The sequence below is a fragment of the Oncorhynchus nerka genome, linkage group LG8 (genome assembly GCF_034236695.1).
Source record: "Oncorhynchus nerka isolate Pitt River linkage group LG8, Oner_Uvic_2.0, whole genome shotgun sequence".
NCBI lineage: Eukaryota > Metazoa > Chordata > Actinopteri > Salmoniformes > Salmonidae > Oncorhynchus > Oncorhynchus nerka.
Window position 1 is genome coordinate 2,683,259 of NC_088403.1, and position 18,479 is coordinate 2,701,737.

The 18,479-nt window shown below is 46.6% G+C and overlaps 1 protein-coding gene across 1 annotated transcript in view; it reads left to right on the forward strand.

The window, feature by feature from the left end:
- LOC135573013 (TBC1 domain family member 30-like) overlaps positions 1-18,479 on the forward strand; it is a 131,717-nt gene that overhangs the window by 96,260 nt on the left and 16,978 nt on the right. Inside the window, exon 12 of the mRNA XM_065022067.1 lies at positions 6,711-6,914. Within this exon, the coding sequence (XP_064878139.1) occupies positions 6,711-6,914 (204 nt within the window). The remainder of the gene's footprint in view (positions 1-6,710; positions 6,915-18,479) is intronic.

Below are 18,479 nucleotides of genomic sequence, written 5' to 3' on the forward strand. Positions count from 1 at the left end.
ATGTAGTGGTAGACAGGACTCCAGCCAGGTCCCATTAGTTTAATGTAGTGGTAGACAGGACTCCAGCCAGGTCCCATTAGTTTAATGTAGTGGTAGACAGGACTCCAACCAGGTCCCATTAGTTTAATGTAGTGGTAGACAGGACTCCAGCCAGGTCCCATTAGTTTAATGTAGTGGTAGACAGGACTCAGCCAGGTCCCATTAGTTTAATGTAGTGGTAGACAGGACTCCAGCCAGCCAGGTCCCATTAGTTTAATGTAGTGGTAGACAGGACTCCAACCAGGTCCCATTAGTTTAATGTAGTGGTAGACAGGACTCCAACCAGGTCCCATTAGTTTAATGTAGTGGTAGACAGGACTCCAGCCAGGTCCCATTAGTTTAATGTAGGTCCCATTGGTAGACAGGACTCCAGGTCCCATTAGTTTAATGTAGACAGGACTCCAGCCCCATTAGTTTAATGTAGACAGGACTCCAGCCAGGTCCCATTAGTTTAATGTAGACAGGACTCCAGCCAGGTCCCATTAGTTTAATGTAGACAGGACTCCAGCCAGGTCCCATTAGTTTAATGTAGACAGGACTCCAGCCAGGTCCATTAGTTTAATGTAGTGGTAGACAGGACTCCAGCCAGGTCCATTAGTTTAATGTAGTGGTAGACAGGACTCCAGCCAGGTCCATTAGTTTAATGTAGTGGTAGACAGGACTCCAACCAGGTCCATTAGTTTAATGTAGTGGTAGACAGGACTCCAGCCAGGTCCCATTAGTTTAATGTAGTGGTAGACAGGACTCCAGCCAGGTCCCATTAGTTTAATGTAGTGGTAGACAGGACTCCAGCCAGGTCCATTAGTTTAATGTAGACAGGACTCCAGCCAGGTCCATTAGTTTAATGTAGTGGTAGACAGGACTCCAGCCAGGTCCCATTAGTTTAATGTAGTGGTAGACAGGACTCCAGCCAGGTCCCATTAGTTTAATGTAGACAGGACTCCAGCCAGGTCCCATTAGTTTAATGTAGTGGTAGACAGGACTCAGCCAGGTCCCATTAGTTTAATGTAGACAGGACTCCAGCCAGGTCCCATTAGTTTAAGTGGTAGACAGGACTCAGCCAGGTCCCATTAGTTTAATGTAGTGGTAGACAGGACTCCAGCCAGGTCCCATTAGTTTAATGTAGACAGGACTCCAGCCAGGTCCCATTAGTTTAATGTAGTGGTAGACAGGACTCCCAGCCAGGTCCCATTAGTTTAATGTAGACAGGACTCCAGCCAGGTCCATTAGTTTAATGTAGTGGTAGACAGGACTCCAGCCAGGTCCCATTAGTTTAATGTAGGACTCCAGCCAGGTCCATTAGTTTAAGACAGGACTCCAGCCAGGTCCATTAGTTTAATGTAGTGGTAGACAGGACTCCAGCCAGGTCCCATTAGTTTAATGTAGTGGTAGACAGGACTCCAGCCAGGTCCCATTAGTTTAATAGTGGTAGACAGGACTCCAGCCAGGTCCCATTAGTTTAATGTAGTGGTAGACAGGACTCCAGCCAGGTCCATTAGTTTAATGTAGTGGTAGACAGGACTCCAGCCAGGTCCCATTAGTTTAATGTAGTGGTAGACAGGACTCCAACCAGGTCCCATTAGTTTAATGTAGACAGGACTCCAGCCAGGTCCATTAGTTTAATGTAGTGGTAGACAGGACTCCAGCCAGGTCCCATTAGTTTAATGTAGTGGTAGACAGGACTCCAGCCAGGTCCCATTAGTTTAATGTAGACAGGACTCCAGCCAGGTCCATTAGTTTAATGTAGTGGTAGACAGGACTCCAGCCAGGTCCCATTAGTTTAATGTAGTGGTAGACAGGACTCCAGCCAGGTCCCATTAGTTTAATGTAGTGGTAGACAGGACTCCAACCAGGTCCCATTAGTTTAATGTAGTGTAGACAGGACTCCAGCCAGGTCCCATTAGTTTAATGTAGACAGGACTCCAGCCAGGTCCCATTAGTTTAATGTAGACAGGACTCCAGCCAGGTCCCATTAGTTTAATGTAGACAGGACTCCAGCCAGGTCCCATTAGTTTAATGTAGTGGTAGACAGGACTCCATCCAGGTCCATTAGTTTAATGTAGTGGTAGACAGGACTCCAGCCAGGTCCATTAGTTTAATGTAGACAGGACTCCAGCCAGGTCCATTAGTTTAATGTAGTGGTAGACAGGACTCCAGCCAGGTCCCATTAGTTTAATGTAGTGGTAGACAGGACTCCAGCCAGGTCCCATTAGTTTAATGTAGTGGTAGACAGGACTCCAGCCAGGTCCCATTAGTTTAATGTAGTGGTAGACAGGACTCCAGCCAGGTCCCATTAGTTTAATGTAGACAGGACTCCAGCCAGGTCCATTAGTTTAATGTAGTGGTAGACAGGACTCCAGCCAGGTCCATTAGTTTAATGTAGTGTCCCATTAGTTTAATGTGGTAGACAGGACTCCAGCCAGGTCCATTAGTTTAATGTAGTGGTAGACAGGACTCCAACCAGGTCCATTAGTTTAATGTAGTGGTAGACAGGACTCCAGCCAGGTCCCATTAGTTTAATGTAGTGGTAGACAGGACTCCAGCCAGGTCCCATTAGTTTAATGTAGTGGTAGACAGGACTCCAGCCAGGTCCATTAGTTTAATGTAGACAGGACTCCAGCCAGGTCCATTAGTTTAATGTAGTGGTAGACAGGACTCCAACCAGGTCCATTCGTTTAATGTAGTGGTAGACAGGACTCCAGCCAGGTCCCATTAGTTTAATGTAGACAGGACTCCAGCCAGGTCCCATTAGTTTAATGTAGTGGTAGACAGGACTCCAGCCAGGTCCCATTAGTTTAATGTAGTGGTAGACAGGACTCCAGCCAGGTCCCATTAGTTTAATGTAGTGGTAGACAGGACTCCAGCCAGGTCCCATTAGTTTAATGTAGACAGGACTCCAGCCAGGTCCCATTAGTTTAATGTAGTGGTAGACAGGACTCCAGCCAGGTCCCATTAGTTTAATGTAGTGGTAGACAGGACTCCATCCAGGTCCATTAGTTTAATGTAGTGGTAGACAGGACTCCAGCCAGGTCCCATTAGTTTAATGTAGTGGTAGACAGGACTCCAGCCAGGTCCATTAGTTTAATGTAGTGGTAGACAGGACTCCAGCCAGGTCCCATTAGTTTAATGTAGTGGTAGACAGGACTCCAGCCAGGTCCCATTAGCTTAATGTAGACAGGACTCCAGCCAGGTCCCATTAGTTTAATGTAGTGGTAGACAGGACTCCAGCCAGGTCCATTAGTTTAATGTAGTGGTAGACAGGACTCCAGCCAGGTCCCATTAGTTTAATGTAGTGGTAGACAGGACTCCAGCCAGGTCCCATTAGTTTAATGTAGACAGGACTCCAGCCAGGTCCATTAGTTTAATGTAGTGGTAGACAGGACTCCAGCCAGGTCCATTAGTTTAATGTAGTGGTAGACAGGACTCCAGCCAGGTCCCATTAGTTTAATGTAGACAGGACTCCAGCCAGGTCCATTAGTTTAATGTAGTGGTAGACAGGACTCCAGCCAGGTCCATTAGTTTAATGTAGTGGTAGACAGGACTCCAGCCAGGTCCATTAGTTTAATGTAGTGGTAGACAGGACTCCAACCAGGTCCATTAGTTTAATGTAGTGGTAGACAGGACTCCAGCCAGGTCCCATTAGTTTAATGTAGTGGTAGACAGGACTCCAGCCAGGTCCCATTAGTTTAATGTAGTGGTAGACAGGACTCCAGCCAGGTCCATTAGTTTAATGTAGACAGGACTCCAGCCAGGTCCATTAGTTTAATGTAGTGGTAGACAGGACTCCAACCAGGTCCATTCGTTTAATGTAGTGGTAGACAGGACTCCAGCCAGGTCCCATTAGTTTAATGTAGACAGGACTCCAGCCAGGTCCCATTAGTTTAATGTAGTGGTAGACAGGACTCCAGCCAGGTCCCATTAGTTTAATGTAGACAGGACTCCAGCCAGGTCCCATTAGTTTAATGTAGACAGGACTCCAGCCAGGTCCCATTAGTTTAATGTAGTGGTAGACAGGACTCCAGCCAGGTCCCATTAGTTTAATGTAGACAGGACTCCAGCCAGGTCCCATTAGTTTAATAGACAGGACTCCAGCCAGGTCCCATTAGTTTAATGTAGTGGTAGACAGGACTCCATCCAGGTCCATTAGTTTAATGTAGTGGTAGACAGGACTCCAGCCAGGTCCCATTAGTTTAATGTAGTGGTAGACAGGACTCCAGCCAGGTCCATTAGTTTAATGTAGTGGTAGACAGGACTCCAGCCAGGTCCCATTAGTTTAATGTAGTGGTAGACAGGACTCCAGCCAGGTCCCATTAGCTTAATGTAGACAGGACTCCAGCCAGGTCCCATTAGTTTAATGTAGTGGTAGACAGGACTCCAGCCAGGTCCATTAGTTTAATGTAGTGGTAGACAGGACTCCAGCCAGGTCCCATTAGTTTAATGTAGTGGTAGACAGGACTCCAACCAGGTCCCATTAGTTTAATGTAGACAGGACTCCAGCCAGGTCCATTAGTTTAATGTAGTGGTAGACAGGACTCCAGCCAGGTCCCATTAGTTTAATGTAGTGGTAGACAGGACTCCAGCCAGGTCCCATTAGTTTAATGTAGACAGGACTCCAGCCAGGTCCATTAGTTTAATGTAGTGGTAGACAGGACTCAGCCAGGTCCATTAGTTTAATGTCCAACCAGGTAGTTTAATGTAGTGGTAGACAGGACTCCAGCCAGGTCCATTAGTTTAATGTAGTGGTAGACAGGACTCCAACCAGGTCCATTAGTTTAATGTAGTGGTAGACAGGACTCCAGCCAGGTCCATTAGTTTAATGTAGTGGTAGACAGGACTCCAGCCAGGTCCCATTAGTTTAATGTAGTGGTAGACAGGACTCCAGCCAGGTCCCATTAGTTTAATGTAGTGGTAGACAGGACTCCAGCCAGGTCCCATTAGTTTAATGTAGTGGTAGACAGGACTCCAGCCAGGTCCCATTAGTTTAATGTAGTGGTAGACAGGACTCCAGCCAGGTCCATTAGTTTAATGTAGTGGTAGACAGGACTCCAACCAGGTCCCATTAGTTTAATGTAGTGGTAGACAGGACTCCAGCCAGGTCCCATTAGTTTAATGTAGTGGTAGACAGGACTCCAGCCAGCCAGGTCCCATTAGTTTAATGTAGTGGTAGACAGGACTCCAGCCAGGTCCCATTAGTTTAATGTAGACAGGACTCCAGCCAGGTCCATTAGTTTAATGTAGTGGTAGACAGGACTCCAGCCAGGTCCATTAGTTTAATGTAGTGGTAGACAGGACTCCAGCCAGGTCCCATTAGTTTAATGTAGTGGTAGACAGGACTCCAGCCAGGTCCCATTAGTTTAATGTAGTGTAGACAGGACTCCAGCCAGGTCCATTAGTTTAATGTAGACAGGACTCCAGCCAGGTCCCATTAGTTTAATGTAGTGGTAGACAGGACTCCAGCCAGGTCCATTAGTTTAATGTAGACAGGACTCCAGCCAGGTCCCATTAGTTTAATGTAGTGGTAGACAGGACTCCAGCCAGGTCCCATTAGTTTAATGTAGTGGTAGACAGGACTCCAGCCAGGTCCCATTAGTTTAATGTAGTGGTAGACAGGACTCCAGCCAGGTCCATTAGTTTAATGTAGTGGTAGACAGGACTCCAGCCAGGTCCCATTAGTTTAATGTAGTGGTAGACAGGACTCCAGCCAGGTCCCATTAGTTTAATGTAGTGGTAGACAGGACTCCAGCCAGGTCCCATTAGTTTAATGTAGACAGGACTCCAGCCAGGTCCATTAGTTTAATGTAGACAGGACTCCAGCCAGGTCCCATTAGTTTAATGTAGTGGTAGACAGGACTCCAGCCAGGTCCATTAGTTTAATGTAGACAGGACTCCAGCCAGGTCCCATTAGTTTAATGTAGTGGTAGACAGGACTCCAGCCAGGTCCCATTAGTTTAATGTAGTGGTAGACAGGACTCCAGCCAGGTCCATTAGTTTAATGTAGTGGTAGACAGGGCTCCAGCCAGGTCCCATTAGTTTAATGTAGTGGTAGACAGGACTCCAGCCAGGTCCATTAGTTTAATGTAGTGGTAGACAGGACTCCAGCCAGGTCCATTAGTTTAATGTATACAGGACTCCAGCCAGGTCCATTAGTTTAATGTAGTGGTAGACAGGACTCCAGCCAGGTCCATTAGTTTAATGTAGTGGTAGACAGGACTCCAGCCAGGTCCATTAGTTTAATGTAGTGGTAGACAGGACTCCAGCCAGGTCCCATTAGTTTAATGTAGACAGGACTCCAGCCAGGTCCATTAGTTTAATGTAGTGGTAGACAGGACTCCAGCCAGGTCCATTAGTTTAATGTAGTGGTAGACAGGACTCCAGCCAGGTCCCATTAGTTTAATGTAGACAGGACTCCAGCCAGGTCCATTAGTTTAATGTAGTGGTAGACAGGACTCCAGCCAGGTCCCATTAGTTTAATGTAGTGGTAGACAGGACTCCAGCCAGGTCCATTAGTTTAATGTAGTGGTAGACCGGGTTATGTGGGAAGGTGTCATGTCAGCTGCTGTTGATGTCAGACCTGAAAACACAGGAACAGCTGTGTCTCTCTACATGGCGTCAACACTGAGGTAATTTCCGCTTGGGCTTTCCGAGGTGATAATTGAATCTCTCCTCTCCAGACCAGCGTGGGGGGGAGCAGGGCGGTAACATGGCAGACCTGAGTCCCGGGGCGGTGGATGGTGGCGGCAGGGCGGAGCATCAGGCGGCCATCAACAGCATGCTGCAGGAGAGGATGAGTACTGACATCAGCGCTCTGAAGAAACAATACTCACGTATCAAGAGACATCAGCAACAACAGGCCAGGCAGCTGTACATACACACAGGTAACACACTGTCAACTCTACACACACACACTGTCAACTCTACACACACACTGTCAACTCTACACACACACTGTCAACTCTACACACACACTGTCAACTCTACACACACACTGTCAACTCTACACACACACACTGTCAACTCTACACACACACTGTCAACTCTACACACACTGTCAACTCTACACACACACACTGTCAACTCTACACACACACTGTCAACTCTACACACACACTGTCAACTCTATACACACACACACTCACACACACACACTGTCAACTCTATACACACACACACACACACACACACACACTGTCAACTCTACACACACACTGTCAACTCTATACACACACACACACACACACTGTCAACTCTACACACACACACACACACACACTGTCAACTCTATACACACACACACACACACACACACACACACACACACACACACACACACACTGTCAACTCTACACACACACACACACACACACACACACACACACTGTCAACTCTACACACACACACTGTCAACTCTACACACACACTGTCAACTCTACACACACACTGTCAACTCTACACACACACTGTCAACTCTACACACACACACTGTCAACTCTACACACACACTGTCAACTCTACACACACACTGTCAACTCTACACACACTGTCAACTCTACACACACACACTGTCAACACTACACACACACACTGTCAACAGGACACACACACTGTCAACTCTACACACACACACTGTCAACTCTATACACACACACACACACACACACTGTCAACTCTACACACACACACACACACACACTGTCAACTCACACACACACACTGTCAACTCTACACACACACACACACTGTCAACTCTACACACACACACACACACTGTCAACTCTACACACACACACACACACACACACACACACACACACACACACTGTCAACTCTACACACACACACACACACACACACACACACTGTCAACTCTACACACACACACACACACACACACTGTCAACTCTACACACACACACACACACACACACTGTCAACTCTACACACTCACACACACACACACACTGTCAACTCTACACACACACACACACACACACACACTGTCAACTCTACACACACACACACACACACTGTCAACTCACACACACACACACACACACACACTGTCAACTCTACACACACACACACACACACACACACACACACACACACACACACACACACACACTGTCAACTCTACACACACACACACACACACACACACACACTGTCAACTCTACACACTCACACACACACACTGTCAACTCTACACACACACACACACACACACACTGTCAACTCTACACACACACTGTCAACACACACACACTGTCAACTCTACACACACACTGTCAACTCACACACACACACTGTCAACTCTACACACACTGTCAACACACACACACTGTCAACACACACACACTGTCAACTCTACACACACACTGTCAACTACACACACACTGTCAACTCTATACACACACACACACACACACACTGTCAACTCTATACACACACACACACACACACTGTCAACTCTACACACACACACACACACTGTCAACTCTACACACACACACACACACACTGTCAACTCTACACACACACACACACACACACACTGTCAACTCTACACACACACACACACACACTGTCAACTCTACACACACACACACACACACACACACACTGTCAACTCTACACACACACACACACACACACACACACACTGTCAACTCTACACACTCACACACACACACACTGTCAACTCTACACACACACACACACACACACACTGTCAACTCTACACACACACACACACACACTGTCAACTCTACACACACACACACACACACTGTCAACTCTACACACACACACACACACACACACTCACACACACACACACACACAACTCTACACACACTCACACACACACTGTCAACTCTACACACACACACACACACTGTCAACTCTACACACACACACACACACTGTCAACTCACACACACACACACACACACTGTCAACTCTACACACACACACACACACACACACTGTCAACTCTACACACACACACACACACTGTCAACTCTACACACACACACACACACACACACTCACACACATACACACACACACACACACACTGTCAACTCTACACACACACACACACACACACACTGTCAACTCTACACACACACACACACACACACTGTCAACTCTACACACACACACACACACACACACACTGTCAACTCACACACACACACACACACACACACTGTCAACTCTACACACACACACACACTCACACACACACTGTCAACTCTACACACACACACACACACACACACTGTCAACTCTACACACACACACACACACTGTCAACTCTATACACACACACACACACACACACACACACTGTCAACTCTACACACACACACACACACACACACACACACACACTGTCAACTCTACACACACACACACACACACACTGTCAACTCTACACACACACACACACACACACACTGTCAACTCTACACACACACACACACACACACACACACACACACACACACACACACACACTGTCAACTCTACACACACACACACACACACACACACTGTCAACTCACACACACACACACACACACACACACACACACTGTCAACTCTACACACACACACACACACACACACACTGTCAACTCTACACACACACTGTCAACTCACACACACACACACACACACACACACACACACACACACACACTGTCTCTACACACACACACACACACACTGTCAACTCTACACACACTCACACACACACACTGTCAACTCTACACACACTCACACACACACACTGTCAACTCTACACACACTCACACACACACACTGTCAACTCTACACACACACACACACACACACACACACACACTGTCAACTCTACACACACACACACACACACACACACTGTCAACTCTACACACACACACACACACACACACACTGTCAACTCTACACACACACACACACACACACACACACACACTGTCAACTCTACACACACACACACACACACACACACACACACTGTCAACTCTACACACACACACACACACTGTCAACTCTACACACACACACACACTCACTGTCAACTCACACACACACACACACACACACACACACACTGTCAACTCTACACACACACACACACACACTCACACACACACACTGTCAACTCTGACACACACACACACACACTGTCAACTCTACACACACACACACACACACACTGTCAACTCTACACACACACACACACACAACTCTCAACTCACACACACACACACACACACACACACACTGTCAACTCTACACACACACACACACACACACACACACACACACACTGTCAACTCACACACACACACACAACACACACACACACACACACACACACTGTCAACTCTACACACACACACACACACACACACACACACACACTGTCAACTCTACACACACACACACACTGTCAACTCTACACACACACACTGTCAACTCTACACACACACACACACACACACACACACACACACACACTGTCAACTCTACACACACACACACACACACACACACACACACACTGTCAACTCTACACACACACTGTCAACTCTACACACACACACACACACACACACACACACTGTCAACTCTACACACACACTGTCAACTCTACACACACACACACACACACACACACACTGTCAACTCTACACACACACACACACACACTCACACACACACACACACACACTGTCAACTCTACACACACACACACACACTCACACTCACACACTGTCAACTCTACACACACACACACACTGTCAACTCTACACACACACACACACTGTCAACTCTACACACACACACACACACACACTGTCAACTCTACACACACACACACACACACACACTGTCAACTCTATACACACACACACACACACACACACACTGTCAACTCTACACACACACACACACACACACACACACACACACACTGTCAACTCTACACACACACACACACACACACTGTCAACTCTCAACTCTACACACACACTGTCAACTCTACACACACACACACACACACACACACACACACACACACACACACACACACTGTCAACTCTACACACACACACACACACTCACACACACACACACACTGTCAACTCTACACACACACACACACACACACACACACACACTGTCAACTCTACACACACACACACACACACACACACACTGTCAACTCTACACACACACACACACACACACACACACACACACAACTCTCAACTCTACACACACTCACACACACACTGTCAACTCTACACACACACTCACACACACACACTGTCAACTCACACACACACACACACACACACACACTGTCAACTCTACACACACACACACACACTGTCAACTCTACACACACACACACACACACACACACTGTCAACTCTACACACACACACACACACACACTGTCAACTCTACACACACACACACACACACACACACACTGTCAACTCTACACACACACACACACACACACACACACACACTGTCAACTCTACACACACACACACACACACACACACACACTGTCAACTCTACACACACACACACACACACACTGTCAACTCTACACACACACACACACTCACTGTCAACTCTACACACACACACACACACACACACACTGTCAACTCTATACACACACACACACACACACACACACACTGTCAACTCACAGACACACACACACACTGTCAACTCTACACACACACACACACACACACACACACACACTGTCAACTCTACACACACACACACACACACACACACTGTCAACTCTACACACACACACACACACACACACACACACACACACTGTCAACTCACACACACACACACACACACACACACACACTGTCAACTCTACACACACACACACACACACACACTCACACACACACACACACTGTCAACTCTACACACACACACACACACACACACACACACACACACTGTCAACTCTACACACACACACACACACACACACACACACACTGTCAACTCTACACACACACTGTCAACTCTACACACACACACACACACACACACTGTCAACACACACACACACTCTACACACACACTGTCAACTCTACACACACACACACACACACACACACACACACACACACACACTGTCAACTCTACACACACACACACACTGTCAACTCACACACACACTGTCACACACACACACACACACACACACACACAACTCTCCAACACACACTGTCAACTCTATACACACACACACACACACACACACACACACTGTCAACTCTACACACACACACACACACACACTCACACACACACACACACACACTGTCAACTCTACACACACACTGTCAACTCTATACACACACACACACACACACACACACACACTGTCAACTCTACACACACACACACACACACTCACACTCACACACTGTCAACTCTACACACACACACACACTGTCAACTCTACACACACACACACACACTGTCAACTCTACACACACACACACACTGTCAACTCTACACACACACACACACACTGTCAACTCTACACACACACACACACTGTCAACTCTACACACACACACACACACACACACTGTCAACTCTACACACACACACACACACACACACTGTCAACTCTACACACACACACACTGTCAACTCTACACACACACACTGTCAACTCTACACACACACACACACAATGTCAACTCTACACACACACACACACACTGTCAACTCTACACACACACACACACACACTGTCAACTCTACACACACACACACACAGACACTGTCAACTCTACACACACACTGTCAACTCTACACACACACTGTCAACTCTACACACACACACACACACACACTGTCAACTCTACACACACACACTGTCAACTCTACACACACACACTGTCAACTCTACACACACACACACACTGTCAACTCTACACACACACACACACTGTCAACTCTACACACACACACACACTGTCAACTCTACACACACACACACACTGTCAACTCTACACACACACACACACACACACTGTCAACTCTACACACACACACACACACACACACACTGTCAACTCTACACACACACACACACACACACACACACTGTCAACTCTACACACACACACACACACACACACACTGTCAACTCTACACACACACACACACACACACACACACACACACACTGTCAACTCTACACACACACACTGTCAACTCTACACACACACACTGTCAACTCTACACACACACACTGTCAACTCTACACACACACACTGTCAACTCTACACACACACACACACACACACACTGTCAACTCTACACACACACACACACACACACACACTGTCAACTCTACACACACACACACACACACACACACACACTGTCAACTCTACACACACACTGTCAACTCTACACACACACTGTCAACTCTACACACACACACACACACACTGTCAACTCTACACACACACACTGTCAACTCTACACACACACACACACACACACACACTGTCAACTCTACACACACACACACACACACACTGTCAACTCTACACACACACACACACACACACTGTCAACTCTACACACACACACACACACTGTCAACACACACACACACACACACACACTGTCAACTCTCTCAACTCTACACACACACACACACACACACTGTCAACTCTACACACACACACACACACACACTGTCAACTCTACACACACACACACACACACACTGTCAACTCACACACTGTCAACTCTACACACACACTGTCAACTCTACACACACACTGTCAACTCTACACACACACACACACACTGTCAACTCTACACACACACTGTCAACTCTACACACACACACACATACACACACACACACACACACACACACACACACACACACACACACACACTGTCAACTCTACACACACACACACACACACACACACACACACTGTCAACTCTACACACACACACACACACACACTGTCAACTCTACACACACACACACACACACACACACACACACTCAACTCTCAACTCTACACACACACACTGTCAACTCTACACACACACACACTGTCAACTCTACACACACACACACACTGTCAACTCACACACACACACACTGTCAACTCTACACACACACACACACACACGGTCAACTCTACACACACACACACACACACGGTCACACACACACACACACACACACTGTCAACTCTACACACACACACACACACACACTGTCAACTCTACACACACACACACACACACACTGTCAACTCTACACACACACTGTCAACTCTATACACACACTGTCAACTCTACACACACACACACACACTGTCAACTCTACACACACACTGTCAACTCTACACACACACACACACACTGTCAACTCTACACACACACACTGTCAACTCTACACACACACACTGTCAACTCTACACACACACACACACACACACACACACACTGTCAACTCTACACACACACACACACACACTGTCAACTCTACACACACACACACACACACACACACACACACTGTCAACTCTACACACACACACACTGTCAACTCTACACACACACACACACACACACACTGTCAACTCTACACACACACACACACACACACTGTCAACTCTACACACACACACACACACACACTGTCAACTCTACACACACACACACACACACACACTGTCAACTCTACACGCACACACACACACACACTGTCAACTCTACACACACACACACACTGTCAACTCTACACACACACACACACACACACACTGTCAACTCTACACACACACTGTCAACTCTATACACACACTGTCAACTCTATACACACACTGTCAACTCTACACACACACACACACACACACACACTGTCAACTCTATACACACACACTGTCAACTCTACACACACACTGTCAACTCTATACACACACACACACTGTCAACTATATACACACACACACACTGTCAACTCTATACACACACACTGTCAACTCTATACACACACACTGTCAACTCTACACACACACTGTCAACTCTACACACACACTGTCAACTCTACACACAGGTAACACACTGTCAACTCTACACAACAGGCCAGGCAGCAGTACATACACACAGGTAACACACTGTCAACTCTACACAACACAGGTAACACACACACACTGTCAAATGTCGTGGAAATGTCCTGTATTTACCAACTCATGAGAGCAAACCACAACACAAGTCAGAGGTATCATAACGTCCATCTTTAATTATATGAGCTCCATCACAACCCTGTGACTCTCAGGTAATTCACTGTCTCTCAATGAATTCTCTGAGAGTCCCTTACACATTGCAACTGAGATCCTTTATAGCAAAGACACACATAGCCAGACAGCATTGGCTATAAATTATCGTTCAGCTTTGTCTCCTAAACTATGTTCTCATCTCGCTCTCAGGACCATAAAACAAAACCTCATCAACAGGCATATATCAAATACACCCCTCCTTGACAACATCACAGAGACACAGTGACTGGCACACAGACATTGTGGAGCCAAGATATAATTGGTTTTAAAGATATGTTTACATATGAAGACAAGCTTGACCTCTCCCCTCTCTGCGGCCCAAGTAACTGAACCCAGGACAGAGAATGGATAACTGCAACCGGCCAACAGTATTATCCAAACATAGACATTCTGATGAGAAGTAACTGACCCCAGGACAGAGAAAGGATAACTGCAACCGGCCAACAGTATTATCCAAACATAGACATTCTGATGAGAAGTAACTCACAAGCATATAATGAAAATAAAACATCTTATCTATGTTACCCAACTAATTCTGATGATTCCCCCACACAACTCTAGGTGGTGGTGTCTATAGATGGATAGATTGAGGAGGTGGTGGTGTCTATAGATGGATAGATTGAGGAGGTGGTGGTGTCTATAGATGGATAGATTGAGGAGGTGGTGGTGTCTATAGATGGATAGATTGAGGAGGTGGTGGTGTCTATAGATGGATAGATTGAGGAGGTGGTGGTGTCCATAGATGGATAGATTGAGGAGGTGGTGGTGTCTATAGATGGATAGATTGAGGAGGTGGTGGTGTCTATAGATGGACAGATTGAGGAGGTGGTGGTGTCTATAGATGGATAGATTGAGGAGGTGGTGGTGTCTATAGATGGATAGATTGAGGAGGTGGTGGTGTCTATAGATGGATAGATTGGAGGAGGTGGTGGTGTCTATAGATTGAGGAGGTGGTGGTGTCTATAGATGGATAGATTGAGGAGGTGGTGGTGTCTATAGATGGATAGATTGAGGAGGTGGTGGTGTCTATAGATGGATAGATTGAGGAGGTGGTGGTGTCTATAGATGGATAGATTGAGGTGGTGGTGGTGTCTATAGATGGATAGATTGAGGAGGTGGTGGTGTCTATAGATGGATAGATTGAGGAGGTGGTGGTGTCTATAGATGGATAGATTGAGGAGGTGGTGGTGTCTATAGATGGATAGATTGAGGAGGTGGTGGTGTCTATAGATGGATAGATTGAGGAGGTGGTGGTGTCTATAGATGGATAGATTGAGGAGGTGGTGGTGTCTATAGATGGATAGATTGAGGAGGTGGTGGTGTCTGTAGATGGATAGATTGAGGAGGTGGTGGTGTCTATAGATGGATAGATTGAGGAGGTGGTGGTGTCTGTAGATGGATAGATTGAGGAGGTGGTGGTGTCTGTAGATGGATAGATTGAGGAGGTGGTGGTGTCTGTAGATGGATAGATTGAGGAGGTGGTGGTGTCTGTAGATGGATAGATTGAGGAGGTGGTGGTGTCTGTAGATGGATAGATTGAGGAGGTGGTGGTGTCTGTAGATGGATAGATTGAGGAGGTGGTGGTGTCTATAGATGGATAGATTGAGGAGGTGGTGGTGTCTATAGATGGATAGATTGAGGAGGTGGTGGTGTCTATAGATGGATAGATTGAGGAGGTGGTGGTGTCTATAGATGGATAGATTGAGGAGGTGGTGGTGTCTATAGATGGATAGATTGAGGAGGTGGTGGTGTCTATAGATGGATAGATTGAGGAGGTGGTGGTGTCTATAGATGGATAGATTGAGGAGGTGGTGGTGTCTATAGATGGATAGATTGAGGAGGTGGTGGTGTCTATAGATGGATAGATTGAGGAGGTGGTGGTGTCTGTAGATGGATAGATTGAGGAGGTGGTGGTGTCTGTAGATGGATAGATTGAGGAGGTGGTGGTGTCTATAGATGGATAGATTGAGGAGGTGGTGGTGTCTATAGATGGATAGATTGAGGAGGTGGTGGTGTCTATAGATGGATAGATTGAGGAGGTGGTGGTGTCTATAGATGGATAGATTGAGGAGGTGGTGGTGTCTATAGATGGATAGATTGAGGAGGTGGTGGTGTCTATAGATGGATAGATTGAGGAGGTGGTGGTGTCTGTAGATGGATAGATTGAGGAGGTGGTGGTGTCTGTAGATGGATAGATTGAGGAGGTGGTGGTGTCTGTAGATGGATAGATTGAGGAGGTGGTGGTGTCTGTAGATGGATAGATTGAGGAGGTGGTGGTGTCTGTAGATGGATAGATTGAGGAGGTGGTGGTGTCTGTAGATGGATAGATTGAGGAGGTGGTGGTGTCTGTAGATGGATAGATTGAGGAGGTGGTGGTGTCTGTAGATGGATAGATTGAGGAGGTGGTGGTGTCTATAGATGGATAGATTGAGGAGGTGGTGGTGTCTATAGATGGATAGATTGAGGAGGTGGTGGTGTCTATAGATGGATAGATTGAGGAGGTGGTGGTGTCTATAGATGGATAGATTGAGGAGGTGGTGGTGTCTATAGATGGATAGATTGAGGAGGTGGTGGTGTCTATAGATGGATAGATTGAGGAGGTGGTGGTGTCTATAGATGGATAGATTGAGGAGGTGGTGGTGTCTGTAGATGGATAGATTGAGGAGGTGGTGGTGTCTATAGATGGATAGATTGAGGAGGTGGTGGTGTCTATAGATTGAGGAGGTGGTGGTGTCTATAGATGGATAGATTGAGGAGGTGGTGGTGTCTATAGATGGATTGATTGAGGAGGTGGTGGTGTCTATAGATGGATAGATTGAGGAGGTGGTGGTGTCTATAGATGGATAGATTGAGGAGGTGGTGGTGTCTGTAGATGGATAGATTGAGGAGGTGGTGGTGTCTATAGATGGATAGATTGAGGAGGCGGTGGTGGTGTCTATAGATGGATAGATTGAGGAGGTGGTGGTGTCTATAGATGGATTGATTGAGGAGGTGGTGGTGTCTATAGATGGATAGATTGAGGAGGTGGTGGTGTCT